General features: G+C 40.1%; 1 protein-coding gene across 1 annotated transcript in view; it reads right to left on the bottom strand.

Moving 5' to 3' along the window:
- Positions 1-889: 889 nt before the first annotated feature.
- The window catches only part of SLC39A9 (solute carrier family 39 member 9), a 52,827-nt gene continuing 29,572 nt past the window's right edge, over positions 890-24,144 (bottom strand). The window contains exons 3-7 of the mRNA XM_026519650.4: positions 15,825-16,022; positions 8,463-8,531; positions 7,288-7,373; positions 6,393-6,527; positions 890-4,852 (exon numbers count right to left, since the gene is read on the bottom strand). Coding sequence (XP_026375435.1) covers positions 4,622-4,852; positions 6,393-6,527; positions 7,288-7,373; positions 8,463-8,531; positions 15,825-16,022 — 719 coding nt within the window. The 3' untranslated portion in view covers positions 890-4,621. The remainder of the gene's footprint in view (positions 4,853-6,392; positions 6,528-7,287; positions 7,374-8,462; positions 8,532-15,824; positions 16,023-24,144) is intronic.

The following is a 24,144-nucleotide window of genomic DNA, read 5'->3' on the forward strand; positions in this document are numbered from 1 at the left end:
CTCAGCCCCGTGTGCGGACTCCTCGCCTCGGTGAACGCGGGCGGAGCCAGATGCCCGGGCAGCAGCTGGCTCTGCCACTGGTTACAGGAGTGCCACAGATCCGTGCCACACGCCACAGCAACTCATTTTGCAACACGTATTTATTGCGAGCTTCCTGGAGCTTGTATTAAGTAGGGAAGGACAAAGTAAGGATATATATTATAAAGCAGATTAAAAGGTGACCAGTGCTACAGAAAAAGAAATAAGAGAACAAGGTAAGGTGCACCAGGGCAAGGTGGGGCAGATTAGTTTTAATCAGGGTGGTCACAGGAGGCCTAACTAACTGAAGGAGACTTCAGATCAAGCCTGGAGGGAGGTGAGGGAGCTGGGGAAGGGCATTTTAGACACAGGGATGGGACACAAGGTCGCTTACTTCTGACATCATAAAAACGACACTGTACGGTGCTGCCCTAACTTATAGGAGTTAGAAACAAATTTACAAGCTGCACTTCTATTGAAATCTCTATTTCTAGGGGCAGGTGTTCACAGCCTCTATATACTCCTAGAACAACTCTGCCCTTTGACTGAACCCACTGTGATCGGGGTCTGTTGCTTTTTTTTTTTCTGGGCGTATACTACCTTCCTAAATATTTCTTAACAATGATGGAAAAGCAAAATAAAAGTCAATGAATTAGTATCTTTTGGGACAGTGGTGTATTGGGTCCTTCATCTCCCTTTCTCCTTTGCATCCCTCCTTCCCTAAAGGATCTGCATATAGGGGGCACATCTTTCCCCTGCCCTTGAAAGCTTTTCATTACCTTTTCAGATATTCAAATGTGGGTCAAGTCTAGTCATCAAACAGAAAAGCAACCTGCCAAGAGATTAAGTAATGAGCCACTCACATAAGGTATCCACTAATAAAAATTTAATATCAGAAAACAAATCAGAAAACAGCAAAAAAATTTTTTTAACCATTCACAATTAACGTGGAAAGAGACAAAATTATAAGGCAGCCATCCATGGAATGATTTCATGTTTACGAAGGATCCAGAAAAGGGGACATTTAAAATCACTGTTCAGGCTACTGAACCAGGGGAACTGCAGTTTTATCCCATGAGACTTCCAACTTGCTAGAAGATGCTATCAGAAAAGAGATCAAAGCCAATTTCCTTGCGTTTGGCTGAGCATATCTAGAGAATTCCCAATGGTTGTCTAGTCCTTTCCTTCAAGTCACAAATTTCCCTCAAGTCTCCTGGGGTGAATCTAGATGTCTCAGGTACAAAGGGGGGGGGGGGGAATTCCATCATTGGTTTTAATTTCATAGCATCTCCAACAGCGCTCTTGGGCTCACTCTGTTTTGAGTGGAAATTTTCTAATGGAAGGTGGTTCTCCTGTAGACCACCTTCCACTGCAGCAGTTCGGGAAGAAGCTGGTCAATATTCACGGTCTCTCAAGGGGCCCAGGGCCCTGTAGGCAAGAACATTTTTGGGGGGCCTGGACTGTTGGTAGACAGCTGCCCTGTTTAGTACCTAGCTACCATGGGTCCGAGGGGGCATAATACTCCAATGCTGCTGTGTCCTCCTAGTTCTAATCCTTGAAAAAGAGAAAAACCAGGCAGTGACACTTAGAAGTAGCTGGTAAAACACAATTTCACCATCTCCTCTCTACAAAGAACTGACCCCCTCAAAACAACCACCTCTGTCCTTTCTCGAATGATTCCAAATACAGGAACAAGGCTGACTCAACTGTTTTGAATAGGGAGATTAAAAAGGTGACGGGGGAAGGGGAAGAGAGAACATGTAGCCTCTGAAGATGGAACTGTTTCCAACTCTCTACACTCCGGTGCAGAGCCTTCGCCTAGAAAAATCTGGCAACAGCGTGCACAGGAAAGCAGCCAGCCCTGGAACAGCGCTGCGTGGGAGAAGTGCGGATGGATACGCAATTCGCTGGAAAACGAGGGGAATGGACCAGTAGTGTTTCCCACCTTCATTTGCCGTTGAAGAGTGCATTCGGAATCTGAAGAAATCTGTCCCTACCAAGGACATGGGGTCAAACTGCAATGAAGACTAACTCTGGTTATGAGGAAGGAAGGGCCAAGCTCCTCATCAGCTGCATCTCTTTGGTAGCCGATAATTCCGTCTGCAGTCACGGCAGCAGCTTAAGTATTAGCACTGTTTCCAAAGGTGTGAGAGCATTAAGGCATCTACATCTAAAGAGGCAGTGAACACAAGGGGAAACAGAACTGAAATGGGCCAGTAAGTGACCACCTCTGTGGCCCCTTCTGGGACACTGCCCAGCACGAGCAAGTTCTCCCCTCAATGCAGAAGGCCTCTGCCACGCTGCTCGGTCCCCTGCTGCCTGGAGGTGCATTTGAGCCCTCTACGGTGACTATGGCTGTTTCTGCCTGCTCACCCGGAGAGATGAATAGCTCCCGAGGCAGCGGCTCTAAAGTCTGGGAAAGCCTGCGGCTTCTGAGAGCTGTAGGCCTTGCAAGGTTTGCTTATTAATGTGAGGTCCAAAGGGGAAGGCAAATTTAGAAGTTTGATGGTTCAATCCTTGCCAGAGTTCAACCCCCCCCCCCCCAGCAAGATATTCGAGCCAAACTTTTCATGATGGCAAGGCACGGCTGAAAGAGGCTTTGGCCACAGAACAAAGGTCTCATCATTGCACGCAACAGTAGGATAGAAAGTGCTGCTACCCAAACCAAACCGGACATTCAGATGTGCTATTTATTTAACAAAGTAAATTTCCAGGGAGAATCAAGGCAACCATGACATCTCGAAGGACCAGACGAACCCCCTGACTCCCATAAGTCAGAGCTGTTATCAGGAAAGTCACTCAGACTTTCCAGACTGTACCTTCTGTTGGTTTTAATATATGCAATGGTTGCCAGCCACTATACAAAACCATAACCTATTTATGCTACTTTGGTCTACGGCCAGCAGAGGGCTCACAAGTTCTATTTCCATAGCTGCTGACCCAGTGACAAATCTAGGAAGGAAATAAAGAAATTATAGGCATGCTGGCATATACGTCATATAAAACATTTTACGAACTCCTAAACCCACTGCCCTGAAGAAAATAGTCTTGGTTCCCTCTTTGTATAATGTGTTTTGAAATGGTACAGAAAATCAAAATAAATTAATAACATAGTATTATACACTTAGTTGATAACACAAAGTTTACAGGGATTTTGGCAAATATGGAAAAATCATCCCAGTTTGTTAAACACTTTTACTAATCTCAACTGTTTATATGACCAGAATATTAGTGATTGTGTCATCTCACATATGAGGAAGTGATATTTTAAGGGCTTAACAAAGTTGCATTTGACACAAAGGTAACTTCATTGAAGGGAATAAAGAACAGAGACAATGTTATCTTCATCATCACAGTTCAAGAAGTGGTTGTCCTGATGAGAATTCAATTCACACAGATAACCAACATTGCCACCTGCAGTAAGCAGCAAATTATAGATAGGGAGGAGGGGCTGGGGGGAAAAGTCTGGAGAAGAGCATGGAAAAGATGAAGAGACAAGAGACATGATTTCAGTAAGCTTTAAATCAACAGGCAAACACTTCCCACTTGTCATACTTTGACTTTCTTCACTGCTCCAGGTGCTTATGTGATGCTGACCCAGCACTCCCCATGGGACACCAAGTATTTTCCCAGAGGGACTGCTAGTCTGCTAAGATAAATACGTAAAAAGAAAAAAAGGGACAACATAGGTTTTGGTAATCTTACTTTTAAAAAGATTATGACAAAGATGTCAGTTACTATCCCAATTCACTTAACACCTTTCATTTCCAAAAGACACTTCCGGATCTGACTGTTCTTGAAGGAAAGCCTGCGTGGGCCTGAACCTACCGGAACTTGGCTCCTCTGCACTGGAGGCAGGTATTCTGCAAAGGAGAACTTGAGAAGAAAAACTAGTCGCCTCCCTCGATGCCAGTCCCTCTCTGTTGCTCCATTTGATGGAATGGCAGGCTCTCTTTAAAGAGGCAGATGTGAAAGAAGGTGTCGTCTCTCCAGACATCCTCTTTTCAACGGACAGCTCTCGAGTAAAAAGTCAGTTTTTCATGTGCCTTGCTGTCATTTTCCTGACTCTTGCCCCAAACAAACTACAATTCCCTTTAGCATCTAGGACAGTGGGCATCATGACCTTTATCAAGGCATGCGGCACAGACGCTAAAGCACCAGGCTTACACGGCGGGAACCATGTTAAGAATCAATGCGTGAAGTAAGTGGCAGAGCCTCTAGACTAAGAAAGAGACTTAGCTTAATTACAGAACACTGTACTTTCATAATTATTATTTCATTGTGAGTATGAAGTTCTCCACTTTTCCTTAAAACAAAACTCCATCTTCCCTGAGAATAGGGTTAAGAGAAACATCAAAACTCAGAATGCCAAGGGCCCTTTAAAAAACAACACAACGGAATGTCTATATCCAGTCGCAGAGCGTTGTTTCTACTCTAAAAGCTTTCCAATACGCCAGGTTTTAATCTCACCTCCCTCTGGACTCCAGGAATACAGGTGGAGACGGGCGAGCTGAGACAAGAGACTGAGGAAGTGAGCACTGTCACGTGCTGGCTGTTCTCTCGGGATGGCCAACAGCCGCGGCCTGAGGCCGGAATCCGACGTTTAATGCTGGTGTCCAACTGACAGGAGGAGCGGGATGAGGCAACCCAGAACGAGGGCGGCCACCTCCAGGCGGCTGAGGCCCTTCCCGCCACTGGGGTCGGTTTTGTGGCTGTGCCCCATTCCTCCCACCTCAGGGAGGACATGTACTGTGGCAACATAAAGAAATGTCCCGGCAGAGAAAAGCATGGCCACTCCAGTGGCATTCACCTCTGAAAGGGCTTCTTTACTGCTCTGTGAATTAAGGGCGGGGGGGGGAGAAGGAAGAAAAATTAAGACAAGTACAATTCAGGGAGAGGAAGAAGTCCTGATTAAAAAAACCACTCAGTATTCATGACTGCTGCGATATGGGACACGGGGGACATCTTGAGATCAGAGCAATTTTGTTATTGATGAGAAGCTTCCAAATTTAAGACTATAGATGACATACACTATTGCTTTTTCAAACAGCTTCAAGTCTGGTTGAACAGGTCTGCATTGTATTATTCTTACAATGGAATCAATGGCATTATTAATGCAAGTATTAAATTTCATACATTCATGTATTCTACTAACACTGAACACACCTCCCTGTACCCCAGGCTCTAGGCTGGGGCTTGAGATACAGTGGTCATCGAGACGCAGTACCTGCCCTCACAGAGGCCAGAAACATAAGCTAATCTTGACACAATTAATTTCAACTTTCTCTTTTAAAAAAGTGGACCTATGGACTACGACCATTAATTAAAAATTTAAGAAGAGAATACGCCATAACGTAACATGTAACTGCACGGCTCCTGAATTATACCTTCCTGTCAGAAGTTCTAAAGACTTGCACCGATCAATGAAGTGATAGGTAGGGTAATACTTTAAAAAGAACTATATATTGGTTGTTGACTGAAAGAAGAGAAGAGTTTTCAAATGATCAGAGAGGGTTTTTATAATACCTCATTTGTTAGCAATCCAGATCAACAAACCTGATTAACAGGAACTTAATCGTGTTTGAATCACCTCATTTTTCACATGTTCTTTTCAATACAAGTTTTACTGCTTCAACTATGAATGGAATGACACTGAGAAGAATCAATGACCTTCAGAGAGAGTACGGGGGAAATCAGTTCCCATGAACTAGCCCTGAGTCAGTTTGGTTCTAAGATTTTCCTCCTGTGGCCACTCAGTTGACACTGAAGTACCACAGGGAGGGTTGTTCAGACCTGCAGCCCCAGGGGACAGAACTGGAAGGCAGGGAAAGGTCCACCCTGAACAACAGGGAAGAATGCCCAGGCTCGAAAGTGACAAGTGACACATGTTACTTCAGGTCTGAGGTTACGTTCAGTGTAATGCTAAAGAACTGGATATTTAGCATTTGGTGATATGAGAATATAGACATCTCTGCTTATCCCCTCTGCTCCTCAAAACTGCTGTTTGTTTGTCCCTCACTCTTCATGCACCTCCTTAAACATTAAATACATACTGTTGTGACTTATTATATAGCTGTCAAACAAAATTAGTGTGTTTGGTTAGGCTCGGGTTATGCTATTTTAAAGATCATATATCTGTGCAAATGTTTTCAGAACTGATAGGGAAGAAATTTTCAAACTAAATGAAATAGGAAAATGCTCTAAATTTATGAAGAGAATGCCTTGGAATTAAGATGTTTACCTTGTACTGGCTTTTACTCCTAATTTCATCTTTAGTTTGAGGGGGTAACTTAATTGCAAACTCAACATAATTCTGGTAAATCACAAAAGAATTAGATACTTGTCTAGATAAGCTAGGAATGAATCAGGCTTACCTTACTTAGTCCTAAGTATGTCACCATGGACATAACTGGTGCTGCCAGTGCAAAGACCAGTAAGTGTTTTCTGATTCGATTCCGTTCTAGGCCAGCATGCATTAAGAAGGAAACCAGCCCAAAAGCAGCTGGTGCCTGGAAAAGAAAAAGTATTCCTAATTACTCTTAGAGTAGGGATTGCTTCTATATTATGAAGTATATAAAATTCTCACAAAAAAATTCTTGACTGAATTCACACACACACACACACACACACACACACACACACACACACACAAATGGTACCAAGACTGAGTCTGTCTTTTAAGAATTAATGTTCTGGGGTGCCTGGGTGGCGCAGTTGTTAAGCGTCTGCCTTCGGCTCAGGGAGTGATCCCGGGGTCCTGGGATCGAGCCCCACATCAGGCTCCTCTGCTAGGAGCCTGCTTCTTCCTCTCCCACTCCCCCTGCTGTGTTCCCTCTCTCGCTGGCTGTCTCTATCTCTGTCAAATAGGTAAATAAAATCTTTAAAAAAAAAAATTAATGTTCTAAGCTAAGAAAATATCCTACTTTTGTGTGTGTGTTTCTTAGATAGTAGGGGAAAAAAAACAGTCAAGAAAAGAGTATAAGAAAACAAAAACACTTATGAACAAAAATTACTTTAAAATATAGAAATCTGTAGAGAATTTAAGAGTTTGTGTATATGGCCATAAAAAAAAGTCCCTTCACGTGAAAGTTTAAGAAAATAGTAGCAAAAAACCCTAGCTATGAGCAGAGCTAGTCAACTGTCTCAAATGAATGACAATTATGAAAACAACTAAAAACATCTTCCCATTCCAAAAAATGTGCATGACCAGAGAGAAATTGTAATTATGAATATATTCAATATCAAATCTTCCACTAAAATTCTGCTTACCTTATGTAGCATTATTGCCACAAACACGATTAACTGGACGCTAGTCTGTGAAGTAGAGGCTGCCGCTCCTAAGGCCACACCGTCTGCTAAACTCAGAAAAAATAAATCATAGAACACTATAACAACAACAACAACAACAGTGTAGTAGTTCCGTGTGTGGGCTTTCGAGTCAAGCAGAACTGCATCTGACTCTGGGAAGGTTCCTTAACTTTTCTGAACCATAGCCTTCTCATCTCAATGGGCTCAAGGAAGTATGTATTCTTAGGATTTTCATGAGGGTTAAATGAGATAACACAGGTAAACAGCTTAGCACCTGGCCCCAAATATTCAATATGTCAGCTGTTATAACAGAAATCGCAGAGACTGCAAGGTAAGCATCTTTGCGTCTTGTAGGTGAAAAAACACAAAATACAGATACTCCAACTCTACATAGATGATTGATACACAAGAAGTAAATACTGGCTGAAGGGATGAACTTTTGTCAGATGAGCAGGCTATACTCGAAAGGCCCAGGTGACAGTGCGCCACCTCCCACGTGCCTTTGTCAGTCACAGACTCCGACTGCTGGGCCTGGTCTTCGGTTGTGACTCCAAGGCACGCCCAGTCAGCGACGCTGCGCCTTCTGCATTCTACAGCCCACCTCTGCCTCAACGGGCACTTCGGATTTATACTGAGCAACAGTGCTCTTCAGTACAAAAATGTCAAGGCTCTTTCCCAGATGAGGCTCTAGGGCAAAGGTCAGACATTTTTTTCTTAAAGGGCAGAAAGAAACTATTTCAGGCTTTGAACGCCATTTGCTCCCTTACAGTCGCTGCACTCCGCCATTACTGTGCAAAGGCAGCCACAGATGATATGTAAACAAGCGGGCATGGCTGTGGTCCAAAAAAACTTTATTTAGGGTGCTGCAATTTGAATTGCATGTAATTTTCATCTGCCACAAAATATTCTCCTCCGTTAAAAATATAAATATAAAATATAAAAACTGTTCTTAGCTTGCAAATCCCTGATGCTGAGTACGCCTGGGCTTGTGCTTGTGTTTGGGGGACTTCATGAAGCAACCCTCTCCCCGAAGGCCAGCCCGAGAGCACTTCATGGGGATGGTCCCTGGGATGTACACACTAAGCCTCCCACGCTGAGACAGGAGAGAAAGGGGTCTCAGTGCCATCCAACCCTACCTGCAGCATGGACGACCAGACCCAATGTGGTGGTGATTTTGGAATTGCTGGGCCTTGCTGTTTCTGGATCTGAAGTAAAAATAAGCAAGTCAGCCACGAAGCAATGTGAAACAGATACTGCTAGAACAGTGACCTGGAGGTGGAAGAATTCTTTGAAAGCTCTTAAAGTACATTATATTTTCCCCATGACTATCTTTGCTCTTTGGCTTCAAACACTTAGAAGCTTCCTCTGTCCTGAAAGAGGGGGGCAGGAGGAACTCTTCATTCATCCCAGCCTTCCCTGAGCAGACAAATGTAACCCCCAACTGCCTCAACTGCCTCCCACCTCTTAACCCTGCGGCTTTCCCTGGAGGTGCTCTGTGGCCTCTCAGCGCTTCTCTGCAGACCAATCTCGTTGTCACTGCCGCCTGCCCCCCTTCCCCAGCCTCCTGCAACTTTATCTTTATTCCAACACCAAAATGTCTGTCACGTGTGCCCTTCTCTATTTTATCGCCACCATCCTGACCTAAATTTGCGTCCACCTGAACCTGAATGAGCAACAGGCTCCCCGCTGGTCTCCCCCTGCTCTCCTTTCTCCCAAATCTAACTCGTCCTACACATCCTTGTCCGATTCCTCTCTGAATCACTCTACTCTTCCGAAATGTCAGTTATCTGCTGCTTTTCAGACTCAGTCCAGACTGCTCTATTAAGTGGGTTCTTAAGCTCTTCATCAACTGGTATCACCTTATTTCTCACTATTCAGTCCCGTTAAACCAGTTTCTTTAATACCTTCCATCAAAACCTTTTCATTGTCCCTTCCCCAAATCTCTCATCCTTAATTCTTGGCATGAACTTATTAAACTTCTCAGCTCATCGATCTGAAACCTAGACACTGTTCAAAGTGTAATTCTAGCACCACTTTCCTCAAGAAAGAATCAAAGGTTAATTCCAGCTCAAAAGGTTCCCCTTGCCTAAAAACCAAGAGTTCTATGTGCACAGACTCTACATGGTACTTCAAAGTTTTCCCAGATCACACCCGAGCTATATACAACTGTTTTCACTCAAATAGGTCTTATACCCCCAGACTGACTGTAAACTACACAAAAGTGAATTTTCCACTTCTTTCCGTTTCTTCTTCACATCTTATAGAATGTAGCACAGCACTGGAAACCCAATAGCTGTTAAAAATTCCTTATTGGAGAGTGGAAAAAAAATATTTCTCTGTGTCACATGAATGTTTCTGCTATAACAGAAAATATACAAGCAAGTAAATAATGTTGGAACAACATAAAATTAAAAGATGGGGACATCAAAATGCCAGATGAAATGACAGATGGACATTAGCCAAATAAATTCCAAGGGATTTAATCTTCTGGGAAAAACCAGAACACATAAGGAATGGTTTACAGTGGAAAAAACATATACAAGTAAAGTAACATGTTATCATTTTAGTAAAAATAAAATTATCTTCTAATTAAAACAATGCAAGGAAGGGAAGCTAAACCCCCTAATTGTTCGGAGACAACAAATATTTCAATGTCACCCCAAACTGTGAAGAATATCATATTATACTGTGTGACAAGCTTGTTTTGACTTTCCTTTACACAGTCTTGTGATCTAGTTATAAATAGCAACTTAACTAAAAATTAAAGGCTTTAAAATTAAAACACAGTTTTTATAAATCTTTAGGAAAAGACTGTACTTCAGCATAAATTTAATAAATGATATTCAATAAATTTAATAAATGATATTCAATAATATATAAAACCTTACAGATAATAGGTAAAACCAGATTATCAGATACATGAAAGTGAGCAAAAACAGTGATTTCAGAGATGAAACAGGAGGAAGAATAAAGGAACACACACTATTTTTAAATCTTCGTATAGGATTATAGGGCACTAATGCGGCTTCATATGCATTTAAAATTGAAACTGACAAGAATCACAAAAATGTCCTAAACGCCACTGTGAGCAACTATGTAATGCAGTTGGAATCAGATACCATCCCACCAGAGGGTGCTTCTCATTTGCTATTTGGTAAAAGCACACGAATAAAACCGTGTACTCCTAAATCAATTTCTCAATACATGTAAGACCGTTAAAAAAGAAAAAGTATACGGAAAAAAACTCAAAAGAAATAGTATATGGAACGAGATTAACAAAACAAAAAGTATCCTTGGACTAAAAATGCTAATTAAGTTCAATGAATTTTGAAAAAAAACCTTTTATTTGGAAATAATTTCAAATCTTTCAAATAATCTTTGAAATAATAATTTGAAATAATCTTTCAAATCTTCAGAAAAGTTTCAAGAATGTTCAAAAAACATTCACTACTCGTTTCTCAGAATGACCTACTGTCTAACATTCTGCCCCATTTGCTTCATTATTCGTGCTCCTGTTCTTTCTGTAGCCACACACACACACACACACACACGCACACATTTTTTTTTCTGTACCATTTCAAAGTAAGTTGCATACATCGTAACTCTTTACCCCCAGATACCTCAAAGTATATTTCCTAAGAGAAAGGATATTTTCTTATATAATCGCAGTACAACGATCAGCTTCAGTAAGTTTAATACTGATACTTTTTTTCTAATTTCTCTTGCATATTCTAATTTTGTTAACTGCCCAGGAAAGTCTTTCAGAGAATCCCCCCCCCCCCCGGGAAGGATCCAGTCTGGGATCATATACGCACTCAGTTGTATCTCTTTAGTCCCCTTTAATCTGGAGCATTTTCTCTGCCTTTGACTTTTGTGACACTGATATCTTTCAAGAATACATGTCCCTTCCTGAGCCCTTCTTGTGTTTTAATAGAATGATCCCTTCCAGGGCGCCTGGGTGGCTCAGGTCATGATCCCAGGGTCCTGGGGTGGAGTCCCACGTCGGTCTCCTGACTCAGTGGGGAGCCTGTTTCTCCCTCTCCTACTCCCCCTGCTTGTGTTCTCTCTTTCTGTCAAATAAATAAATAAAATCTTAGGGGGAAACAAAAAGAACGGGTTTGTCTGACGTGGCCTTAGATTACGCACCCTCAGACGGAATGGCACACAGGTGCTGCTTCTCAGGATGTCGCGTCTACAGGCACAGAATGTACGTCTACCTGCTGCTTGCTAGCAGAGTGAATTTTGGATTATATCCTGGACATTGTGAATGTTATCTTGGGGATACTCTGGATTCTATTATATGCCTCCAAAGAGTGTCCATTTTGTGTTTTGCCTGAAGTCCCTTGGTTTGGCTTAAACTGCCAAGTCTGTCTGTTGGGCAGCTGCTCAAATCCCAGCTCAGTTCTTTCCTCTTTAGCTGCATCTGCCCGCAAAAGAATGGTTCAGGGCTCAGCCAGACTTGGGTCGAGTTTATACATAAAATCTGGGGCTGTGTTTCTCTGTCTCTCTCCTTTCTAAGATTCTCCCTTCGCTTTCCAGTGGCTGTAGTTACCCTGACCTCTAGTTCCTTAGGCTGGAGAGACGGAGTTTTCTATCAGTTTTAGCTACCCCAACTGGGTGCTGACTGCTTGAAGCAGTAAAAACAGAAACTTACCCTATTCCAAGGGTTGACTCCCCTCCAATATTTTCCTGCTTTAGGTCACTCTCTAGTGTTTTTAGGTAGTGGTTTTTCAAATTTGCCCAGAGTTCATTGTTATCTGTGAGGAGGCTGGTCTGATAGGCACTTATTTGCCCACACCGAAAACAGACACCAATGACATTAACCTTGATCATCTGGTCAAGGTACTACTGGATTTCTTCATTTCATTACTCCTTTTTCCCTTGCAACTAATAAATCAAAACTTATCCCCTAGATTTAACATTTGTTGATTCTGGCCTGCGCTAATTTTTACCATGAAGCTTGCAAAAAGGATTTACTCCTGCCGGCACTCTTTCCACACTTACAAGTTGGCATTTAGCAATCCACTGGAAGCAAGTGTTCTCCCTCCTCCTTCCCCTCCTCTCTCTCACGTGGATGTGCTCAGCGCTTCCCATTTTCTCAATGGTTTTCGCTTCCTTACTGTATGTAATTATTTTGGTACTCAAACTGTCTTAGATCTGGCCAGCGGGAACCCCTTCAAGCTGGTTCTATACTCTGTGACAAGTTTCCATTGTCTTCCTTTCTACTTTTTTTTTTTTTTTTTTTTTTGAGCACTAGATGTTCCAAGCTCATTTTGTACTTACCCTGCCCCTGTCCTGGAATCAGCCATTTCTCTGAAGAGCCCTGGTATGCTCATTGCTAGTGGGGTGTCTTTACTCCTAGGCCCTCTCTGCAGACAGAGCTAGGACATACATACACGTATACATAAACACACACGTATATATGTACACATATACACACATATACACATATACATTTGAGAAATCATGAGTCCAATCAACTCCAATTCCAGTCCATCCCTATAGGGGTTCTTTCTTGCCTTCCCCCATTCGTGCGTCCCCTCTTCCACAGTGAGAACTCTGCTTCCACCAACAGCAACACACTTACTCAAATCAGAGTAACACTTGCTACAATACATCGAAAACAGTTTCAGAGTTGTTTGCACCTGTGCCATCACAAAAAGCAAAGCCTACTAAAAAGAGTTCGGTAATTGTTTATGATTCTCCCCCAACTCCATCCAAAACTAAAAATATATAGTCAAATACTACATTCATACGTCACTTGAGGTTTTTTTTTTTTAATCCCCTTCCGTGTGATTGTATTAATCATTTGAATTACAGTTCATCTGCTTCAGTTGGCTTCCCCTATCCTTATTGATTTCGTTTTATTTTTTGAATATGGGAAATATCAGCATGCCCTCCCGAAACTCTTCTACCCCAACCTACCCTGCCCCCACCTCTTACAGGCAACTCTGTCGTCTAGCTGAGCTTTCATGTTTCCTTTCTGTAAAAATAAGCAGACATACGTGTTTTATTCCCTCTTTCTTACACAAAATGTAGTATATGACAGATACTAATTTACATTTCGGCTCCCCCCAACACTTAAAAATATCTCCTAGAAATCTCTATCAATTCACAGAGATCTGATTCCTCATTCTTTTTCACAGCCACCTAGAACTCCATTATATGCACACATCACACTTCATTCAACCAATTTCCATGACTGGACATTTAAGTGGTGTTACAATGATAAATAATGCTGCACTGAAGAATCTTGTATTTTCATATTGGTGCTGTATTATCAGAACAAATTTCCAGAAGTGGGATTTTGGGGCTGAAGGATAGATACACACGTAGTCTAGTTTGACATGGCCAAACTCCTCTCTGCAGGGCATTTTGTAGTCCCACAGCAACCGATGAGGGTGTGTCTCACTGCAGCTTTGGGAACCAAGCGTACTGTCAAGCTTTTGAATTTTTGCCTGACAGGTGAGAAATGGCGTTTCGGCAGAGTTTTGATTTGCATTCTTAAGTGAAATTGAACATCTTTTCGTATGTTTAAGGACCATTTTAATTATCTTTTTTATGACTCTGTTCAGGTCTTTTGTCTGCGTTCCCACAGATTTTTTTGTAGGCGACAGATTCTTAACCTGGGGTCCATGTAGAAGAACCGGTAAGATGCAGGGGGTGCCTGTGACCCTAACTTGGAAAAAAGCCACATTTTAATTTTTATTAACCTCTAAAGGAAATCCATCATTCCCTTTGATTATGAATATAGACCATAAACTACAAATACTGGTACTACCTATCCTTCATTGCCAGTAGTAATCAGATAATTTCATGTTGTTTTACAGTTGTGGGTATCTTCATATCACTGCTTTCACTCATCACTACTTTAAATTAAGGTGTACAGCTGCCACCGCACTGCATGATTACAGTCTTCTCGTCTGTAGATGCTCATGTGACAAAGCTGGGCAACTACCAGGCGACGCTGCACCTATGGTCATTCAGCCACTAAACGGCAAACGTCATGGGATCTCTCACTGGGGACCAAGACATCTATGCCGCTCTCCAGCAGCTCCAGTCTGCAGAGTTCTCTGTCAGTGTATCTGAAAAGTGATATCTATAAACCTCTCTTATCACCAAACCCTAGGAGTTTGACGCAACTCTTCCAAATTCATTCTATCACAGTGGCATTAAAGTTGTATCATGGATCAGAATCTTTTTTTATTTAATATAAACCATATCAAAGATGTTGATCCAGCCAAAGATGAATTCATTGATCTTTTCTAAAAAATTTTTTTATTTAAATTCAATTTAGTTAACATATAGTGTAGTATTAGTTTCTGGGGCAGAATTTAGTGATTCGTCAATTGCATGTAACACCCAGTGCTCATTACATCAAGTGCCCTTCTTAACGCCCATCACCCAATTACCCCATCCCCCCACCTTACACCCTTCCAGCAAACCTCAGTTTGTTTCCTACAGAGTTTCTTATGGTTTGCCTCCCTCTCTGTTTTTATCTTACTTTTCCTTCCCTTCCTCTATGTTCACCTGTTTTGTTTCTTAATGAATTCATTGATTTTAAGACAAAAACGTTACTATATCTGGGAGTGCCTGGCTGGCTCAATCAATGGAGCATGTGATTCTTGATCTTGGGGTCAAGGGTTCGAGCCCCATGTTGGGGGTAGAGTTTACTTTAAAAATAAATCATTAATTAAAAAAAATTTTTTTGAAAAGTTATTATGCCTAGAGTTAAATTTTAAGTCTTGGAGAATTGTAGCTGTAGTGGAGGAAGCGTATCTTTCCTTGTGAAGCAAGCTATGAATGTGTTTAAGTATATTTGTAAGAAAATATCTTTGTGAAGCAGGAATTTCTATATTAGTAGCCATCAAAACAAAAAAACAAATCAACTGGATGTTCAACTTGACACTCTGTTGCCTTGTTGAAGCCCGACTCACAATTTAATGTTTCTAGCCAAGCTAAGCAACAAAAGCTGTCATACTGCTGTCCTAAAAAATAAAATCTAACTCCACCTTGCATATGATTTAAATATATTATCTGGTTAATTAATGCATCAATAAAGAAGACATACATTACTATATCATAAATTTGTTTTTAATGTTTTGGAACTGTATTTCAGTATAATCATTTTCTCTGTAATACTATGCGTTATGGTTTACATATTTAAAAACACAATTCCAATAAAAGGTCCACAGGCTTCAGAATGCCTAAGGGCTCCACGGAATAAAAAAGGTTACAAATTTCTGCCCCAGACTCTCAATCAAATGAGACAGCTTTAAGATAAACATGGTAATAACCCAATAAGCACTCTCTTGTGCCACATGTCACAACTCACTCACCAGCTCCCCCAACTGAATAAAATGTTCACTAGAACTCAAGAAAGACAAGAGTTTTTGGCACTGAAGAAGACCACTGATATATACTGAATTATTCAATCATCTGTGACTTTCTAAACTGTAAATTTATTGCACTGCCCAGAAAGCCTTGAAGCCACTTACCATCAGTAGAATGCACATGGGAGCTGCCAATCTGGTCTACCAGCAACATGAAAACGAAGCCCAGCACGAGGGAAACGCCAATGTAGGCATGCAGCTGTGTGTGGTCATGGTTGTGCTCATGTTCATGGGCGACTGGTATTTCTGCTGCTTTGTCTGATGCAATCACATTCTGTGTTTCACTCACTTGGTGGTGTTTACCTAGAACAGAATGAACCATAAAGAGAAAATGTTTTCCTCCTTGAAACATTTTCACATAGATGCTTCCATTCTTCTGTATTTCAAGCTCTACTTTACTGCAAAGACATCTACTTCCTATATTACAATCCAGCGAATCATAAACTCCTTTTGGCATGCAGATCTTTTTTTTTTTTATTAAGATTTTACTTATTTATTTGACACAGAGAGAGAGAGAGCACAAGCAGGGGGAGTGGCAGGCAGAGGGAGGAAGAGACGGAGGAAGCAGGCTCCTCGTTGGGCGGGACCCTGGTATCATGACCTGAGCCGAAGGCAGACACTTAACCGACTGAGCCACCCAGGCGCCTGGCACGCAGATCTTTTAACTGCCTATTATTCTCAAAAGCTGGAAGTAGAAGCAAATCACCAAGGAAGAAAGCAGTCACATTCCCAAGCGATATCGTCCTCAGATCCTCCTATCTGGCTGAGAAATTCGTGCCAATATCATCAAGAAACTACAGTAAGTTTTATTCTGATGAAGACAGGCAAATGAAGAGCAGTAGTAATGAAAATAATTTTAACCAAATTCATCTAGTTTTAGATCTAGGTTGACTTAGAAATTGCAAATAAAGAGCAAATAGTATAAAACTTTAAGCTTTAAAAAATATCAGGAGGGGGGGCGCCTGGGTGGCTCAGATAGTTAAGCATCTCCTTTCGACTTAGGTCATGATCTCTGGGTCCTGGCATTGATCCTGAGTCCAGCTCCTGGCTCAGCAGGGAATCTTGCTTCTCCCTCTCTCTCTGCCTCTCCTCACTGCTCGTGTTCTCTCTCTCAAATGAATAAATAAAATCTTAAAAAATATATATCAGGAGGCAATCACTAACTAGAAACCAAAAGGGCAGAGCAGTTTAAGAAACAGCCTTCCATTTAAATTCAGTCCTAGAAATGCAATTGCTGGGATACTCTGAATTACAGGAAGTGACACTTGGCCAAGTAATACTTCTAGTTTATATTCACATATGACACTCAAAGCATAAATACTTGAGGGCGAGAATCCTGATCTTTGCTATGTTTAATGAAGAGAGGCTAACAGATATTTCTCATTTATAATTAGATTAAGCATTTTTACCTTTCATCAAAGCAATTACACTAGCTTGTAATATTTTAGACCCTGCCTTAATTCTTTAAAAGATATTTTTGAGGGGCACAAAGCACATGCGAGGTGAAAATTAAAAAAACAAAACAAAACCTATATATTCTTCTAATTCCTGAAAGATTTTTTTGGTTTGTTTTCATAGCCATTTTCTTTTTTTTTAACCTTTTTTTTTAATGTGATAAAATATACATATTTACTTACCATTTTAACCATTTTTAAGTTTAGAGTTCGAGAGCATTGAGGACACTCTGTTCTGCAACCATCACCATCATCTATCTCCAGAACTTCATCAACCCAAAGGAATTTTTTAATCTGGAGAGGTTTTTTTTTGCGAACAGTGATTTTGTCTACTTGTTTTTAAATTAAATGTCTAAATCTCTCTTTTGTTAAAAAAAATCAACTTTACTGAGGTATAATTTACATACAATAAGACACAATGAGTTTTCACAATGCAAAAATTCTACTAACTACCACCAAGGACAAGATACAGAACATTTTAAAATCCCAGAAAAGTTCTCTTATGCTTCTCTGAAGTCAATACATCACTCCTGGACCCAAGCAAGGACTGATGTGCTTCTTGTGCCCAGAAAGATTTTTTTTTTTGCCTGTTCTAGGATTTTATATAAATGGAATCATATAATACATAACTCTTTTGTGTAAGGATACTTTTGCTTATGGCAATGTTTTGAGATTTATCTATTTTTGCATGTATCAGTTGTCTGTTCCTCTTTCTTGCTGAATAATGTCCCACTGCATGGACATATCACAATTTGTTTACCCATTCACTTACTGATGGACATTGGGGTTATTTCCAATTTTGGTCTATTATAAATAAAGCTGCTATGAGCATTTGGGTACAAGTCCTTCTGTGAATACATGTTTTCTTTCCCCTTGGGTACATATGTAGGCTAAGAATTGATGGGTTGTGTGTAGGTTTAACTGCAAAAAACCGTCTGTTTTTCCCGGGGATTGTACCATCTTGCACACCCAACAATGGTGTAGGAGAGTACCAGTTGCTCTATACCACTGTCAACATTGGATAATGTGAGGCTTTAAAATTTTAACTACTTAACATACTCAATCATGTTATCTGCAAACAGTTTTACTTCTTTCCAATCTTCATGCCTTTTCTTTCTTTTTCTGGCCTTCCTGCAGGCTAGAATCTGGCCAGGACCCCAAATACAAAGTTAAATACCAGTGGTTGAGAGGAGATGGCATTGCTTTGTTCTGAATGTTATAGATGTCTTAACTGTAGGGTTTTCAGATATGCCCTTTCTTCGTAAGGAAGGTTTGCTGTAATTTTTTTTATGAAGGAGAGTTTAATTTTGTTAAATGCTTTTCTGTACCTCTTAAGGATGATCAAGTGGTTTTTCTACTTTATTTGATTAATATAATGAATTAAACTGGTTTTTGAATATTATTCCAACCCCTATTTTGCATTCCTGGCATAAACTCCAATGGGTCAAGACATGTTATCCTTCTTCTACACTGCTGGATTCAGTTTGCTACATTTGGTAAAAGACTGTTGTGTGTACATTCATGAGGGATATCTGCCTGTAACTCTTTTCCTGTAGCATCTCTGAGTCAGACTGGCATCTTAAAATGAGATGGAGTGTTCCTCCAAGAGACAGACAGAAAAGACTTCCTTCAGCCAACACATTTCCATTTTATTGATTTAAACAAGATCTAGGACTATCAACAGTTATTCTGATGTTAATGTTAAGTAGTATTTCTAAATTACTGAAATGAGATTTATGGCTTTTTTTAAACTTTTAAGACCATGACCTATAGTAAAAAAACAAATTTTATATTTATGGAAAACTAAATACCAAGTTTCACAAAACAGTGAAGCTTATAATGGTTACAACACACTCTTTCATTTCTTTCTCTTTCCCTCTTTCTTTGTCTCTCTACCAGGCTCTTTTTAAATATTGGTCACAAGTCCAACGCCCTAAATTTATTTGAAGACCCACTGAGTTGCTACCTTCAGTTTGAAAGCATCACGAGGAGGTGGAGAGACTCAGAGGAGAAATGGATGATTTTTCCTTTTTCTGGAAATTAGAAGCCTGGGCTGCAGTGGTCAGCTAAAGAGACTGGAATGCTAAACAAGCCTAGGAGAAAACGGTGGGCAGGTTGTAGGTGCCCATTCAGGTCCTTACACAGAATAAATTGTTAGCAATAAGGATGTTAAGCCAAAGACCTGACTGAAAACTCAGAGATGAAAAATAATTAAGTTTGAAAAACAGTCCAAGAATCTTGAATTAGTAATGTTGGACAATTAATAGGTAGTCTTGTGGTAACATGACTGTATTTAGTTTCTGAAAATCATTGAACTGTACCCTGCCAATATGTGTACTTTCCTATGTGTATAACATATTTTTGTATGCAGTATTTTGATAAAAATTAATTAATTCAAAATGTAGTACTCTGGTGCCCAATACTGAGATGGCTGCACCCACCATTTTTCAAGTAAGTCTTTATGAGCTGGGGGACTAGTTTAGCATGGTCTCAAGAACATGAAATATAAGAACTAAGACATCTGATTATCTCTAAAGACAAGGCGATTTTGGCTATGCTTCCATTTTAATATATATAACCATGATTTAATTCTTCATATTTATAGATGTTAAGAAACTGCCCATGTGGGGTGTATGGCTGGCTGTCAGTGGAGTGTGCGACTCAATCTCGGGGTTGTAGGCTCGAGCCTCATGTTGGGTGTAGAGATTGCTTAAAAATAAAATCTACTTAAAAATAAAATCTTAAAAAAAAAAAAAAAGGAAGCTACCCATGTGAAGTAAATCACAGAATTCTGGTAGCTACAATTTCCAATGCTATTTAGAAAGATGCTATTGGAGAGGATCTGAATGATTACACTTTCATAAGGTACCCACTTTACACTTTACTGGGCTCCCATCGCTCCCTCTGCCCATACTTTGCATGAGTTAATGAATCCATGGGCCCTCCATGCTGCTTCTCCTGGATAACACCTTCTCTCTCGAGACTCAGGTCAGAAGTTCCCTCTTCCTTGAGACTTTTGTGTCCTCTTCTCCTCATCATACACAGCGCACTGGGTGTCTTTCTACCATAGGTCTTATACCTCACTATACCATAATTCAGACATCAGCAAATTACAGCACAGGGCTGGTGCCTATTTTTGTAAATAAAAACTGCATTGGAACACAGCCACGTTGATTTGTTCACAGACTGTCTATGGCTGCTTTCATGCTATGACACCAGGGCTGAATAATTGCAACAGAAACCATATGGCTCACAAAGCCTAAAATATTTGCTATCTGGCCCTTTACAGAAAATGTAAACCAATCCCTGCTGTCATTGATTGTTATTCATTTTCCACTGGCTGTGAATTCTTGAAGGCTGGGGCTATATCTTAGATCTCTGAACTGCTAAAAATCAATAGAAGGCCAGAAACCTAGCAAATACTCAACAAATAAATGTTGAAGGCAAAAAATGGTCTTCACTTCTGTCATTTTTTAATGTGGCATTTCATTTTGAAAGTTATGGCAATTAATTATTTTCTAGACAAAAAGTATTGTTTTTTTTTTAAGGGAGAGTCAGTGCAAATGGCGGGGAGGTGGAGAGAAAGGGAGAGAGAATCTCAAGCAGGCTCCACACCCAGTGCAGAGCCCAACGTGGGGCTTGATCTGAGGACCCTGAGATCATGACCTGAACCAAAATCAAGAGTCAGACACCTAACCAACCGAGCCACCCAGGCACCCTGACTAAAAGATTTTTTTAATGGAAATAAATTATAATCTTTTAGTCTTCTTTTAAGATGATTATGCACATGCTTTTTTATAAATTCAATAGGTAACTGATATATATATGAAATTAGGTGATACGTTATGCTAAGAGTTTAGGTAAGAGCATGGGTTAACAAGGGTGTTGGTCATGCTATTATTTGTGAACAGTGGCATAATAATTTTTAAGGGCAATTACTTTTGGGATGTCTGTAGCACTGAAACTAAATGTTAAGCCTAATCACAACTTTCGAAGGATGGTCAACATCACTTTACTCTGAGGTATAACTGTATCAGAATTTTATTTTTTTAAAGATTTTATTTATTTGACAGATACAGAGAGAGAGGAAGAGAGAGTGAGAGCACATGCAGGGGGAGTGGCAGAGGGAGTAGGAGAAGCAGGCTCTCTGCCGAGCAGGGAACCTGACACGGGGCTCGATCCCAGGACTCCAGGATCATGACCTGAGCCGAAGGCAGACTCAACCAACTGAGCCACCCAAGTGCCCCTATATCAGAATTTTAGGATGCAGATGACCATATCTTAACCCAACAACGCTTTTTTAAAAAGACTGAATATAATTAACATACAATGTTATATTAGTTTCAGATGTATAACATTGATCCAACAATTCTTTATATTACTTAGTGCTGACCTCAGTAAGTGTAGTTACCATCTGTCATCATACAACGTTATTATAATATTATTGACTAAACTCCCTATGCCACACTTCTCATCTTCATGACTTACTTATTTTATAACTGGAAGCTGTACCTCTAAATCCCCTTCACCTATTTCACTCATCACCCCAGCCACCTTCCCTCTGGCAACCACCAGTCTGTTCTCTGCATTTAAGAGTCTGGTTTTTTGTTTTGTTTTTTCCTTAGAACTTATTTATTTTAAAGAGAGAGAGAGAGACAGCGTGAGCAGGGGGAGGGGCAGAGAAAGGGAGAGAATCTCAAGCAGACTCCACACTGAGCACGGAGCCAACGCGGAGCTCCATCTCATGACTCTGAGATCACAACCTGAGCCAAAACCAAGAGTCTGAGGCTTAACTGACCGAGCCACCGAGGCGCCCCAAGAGTCTGGTTTTTTTGTTTGCTTTTTAGATTCTACATATAAGTGAAATCACATTGTATTTGTCTTTCTCTGTTTTTTATATTTCACTTAGCATAATACCCTCTAGATCCATCCATGCTGTTGCAAATGGTAAGATCTCATTCTTTTCTATGGCTGAGTAATATTCCATCATACAACATACACACACACACACACACACACACCCCACATCTTCTTTATTCATTCATCTATCAACAGACACTTGGGTTGCTTCCATATCTTGGCTATTGTAAATAATGCTGCAATAAACATAGGGTGCATATATCTTTTTGAATTAGCATTTTGTTTTCTTTAGGTCAGTAGCCAATACAGAATTATTAGATCATACAGTATTTCTATTTTTAATTTTTCAAGGAACCTCCATACTGTTTTCCACAGTAGCTGCACCAATTTACAATCCCACCAACAGTGCATGAGGGTTCCCCTTTCTCTGCATCCTTGCCAACACTGTCTTTTGATTGTCTTTTTGATTCTAGCCATTCTAACAGGTAAGGTACCAACAACAGCTTTCTTTAAATAATTTTGGAACTTTTCTTTTGGTACTGCTTCAGAGTCAAGCTTATGAATCATAATAAGACTGTCATTACTTTATAGTATCACCTGCTTTTGATATAAAGTAGTATTGAATAAACTGATCAGCTATCTTATTATGCAGATTGGCATTGAATACATTTTATATTTCCCAAAACCAAAACTACTTTCAAGGAAAATCTTGCTGCTACTGATGATATTCACCTAAATGTGCTGCACACTCTGGAGGTAAATTAAAGGACAATTTCCAACATTTTCTGAGCAATCACTTCTATAAGTACGTAATTTCATGAATTATAATTTTGAAGGGGTTAATACTTATTTAGATGTGAAATTTATGCAAATAAGTAATATGTCAGCAACATATAATAAATACTGTTGAAATAACGTGCTGTTGATTGAGGCTCCTCATAAAAGATCTGAATGCTTATCATCAAGTGGAATTTAACTTTATATAAAAATATGACATACTTATTGGAGTACACACAATGGTAAGCCTTGGTTTTATATGCAAACATTAACCAAAAAAACAATCATAAACCCTTTTTAAAGTAAATGATAATCACCTTAATAGTACATACAGAAATTAGTAATGGAATCCAGATACTATTAATATACCCATCCTTTCTTCCGTTCTGGACATGAAACTAAAACTAGCAAAAACTGGGAACTCCAAAACCAGCTATAAAGCTAAAATATATTAAGTTGAATACATATGTTACTCATTCATGAACAAGCTTTCAGGTTATTGTGTCTGATTACTCGGGACACTGGTTGGTAATTCATTAGCCAAGATGTGTTCCACGTCATACTCCCTGCTGCAAAGTGTACACAAACCAATGGTGTTATCACTGGATATTGTACATGAGACATATATTTCTCATGCCACTAAGACAGTGTTCAGCAAATCATTATAGGCTTGTTTCTTTGCCTAGATATTTATATAGAAATCTTTCCAGCAACTTCCGTCAGTATGGTATGTAGCTGTCCTTTGTCACAGACATACATTACATTAAAGGTAACAGAAACAATTCACCCTTTGAAGACATTTGTTGAAGCTCCTCCTTCAGAGTAACATGTACTTCTATAAAAGAAACCAATTTTCAGGTAATCTGGCTTTTTTTTTTTTTTTAAGTGATCGCCAGTTTTGATTTTTATATTTTTGGCCTTTTGATTGTTTTTAATTTCTTAACTTCTACTCATACCTTACAACTTTTATAGCTCTCTATCATATTTTTTTCTGACAAAGACAGATAGTTCATTACACATGACACGTATTTTCAGTAATAAGGGCAGAATAGCTTCTACTTAATGATGACATATTCTGTTTCTCATGTAAAAAAGAAAACCTGATCACAGTCAAAATGTATAAAGCTGACATTTTATTTTTTTTAAGATTTTACTTACTTATCTGAGAAAGACAGGGAGAGAGCACAAGCAAGGGGGAAGGGTAGAGGGAGAGAGAGAAGCAGGCTCTCCACTGAGCAGGGAGCCAATAGGGAGCTTGATCCCAGGACCCTGTGATGATGACCTGAGCTGAAGGCAGACGCTTAACTGACTGGGCCACCCAGGTGCCCCTAAAG

This window comes from Ursus arctos, unplaced genomic scaffold (assembly GCF_023065955.2).
Source record: "Ursus arctos isolate Adak ecotype North America unplaced genomic scaffold, UrsArc2.0 scaffold_25, whole genome shotgun sequence".
Taxonomy (NCBI): Eukaryota; Metazoa; Chordata; class Mammalia; order Carnivora; family Ursidae; genus Ursus; species Ursus arctos.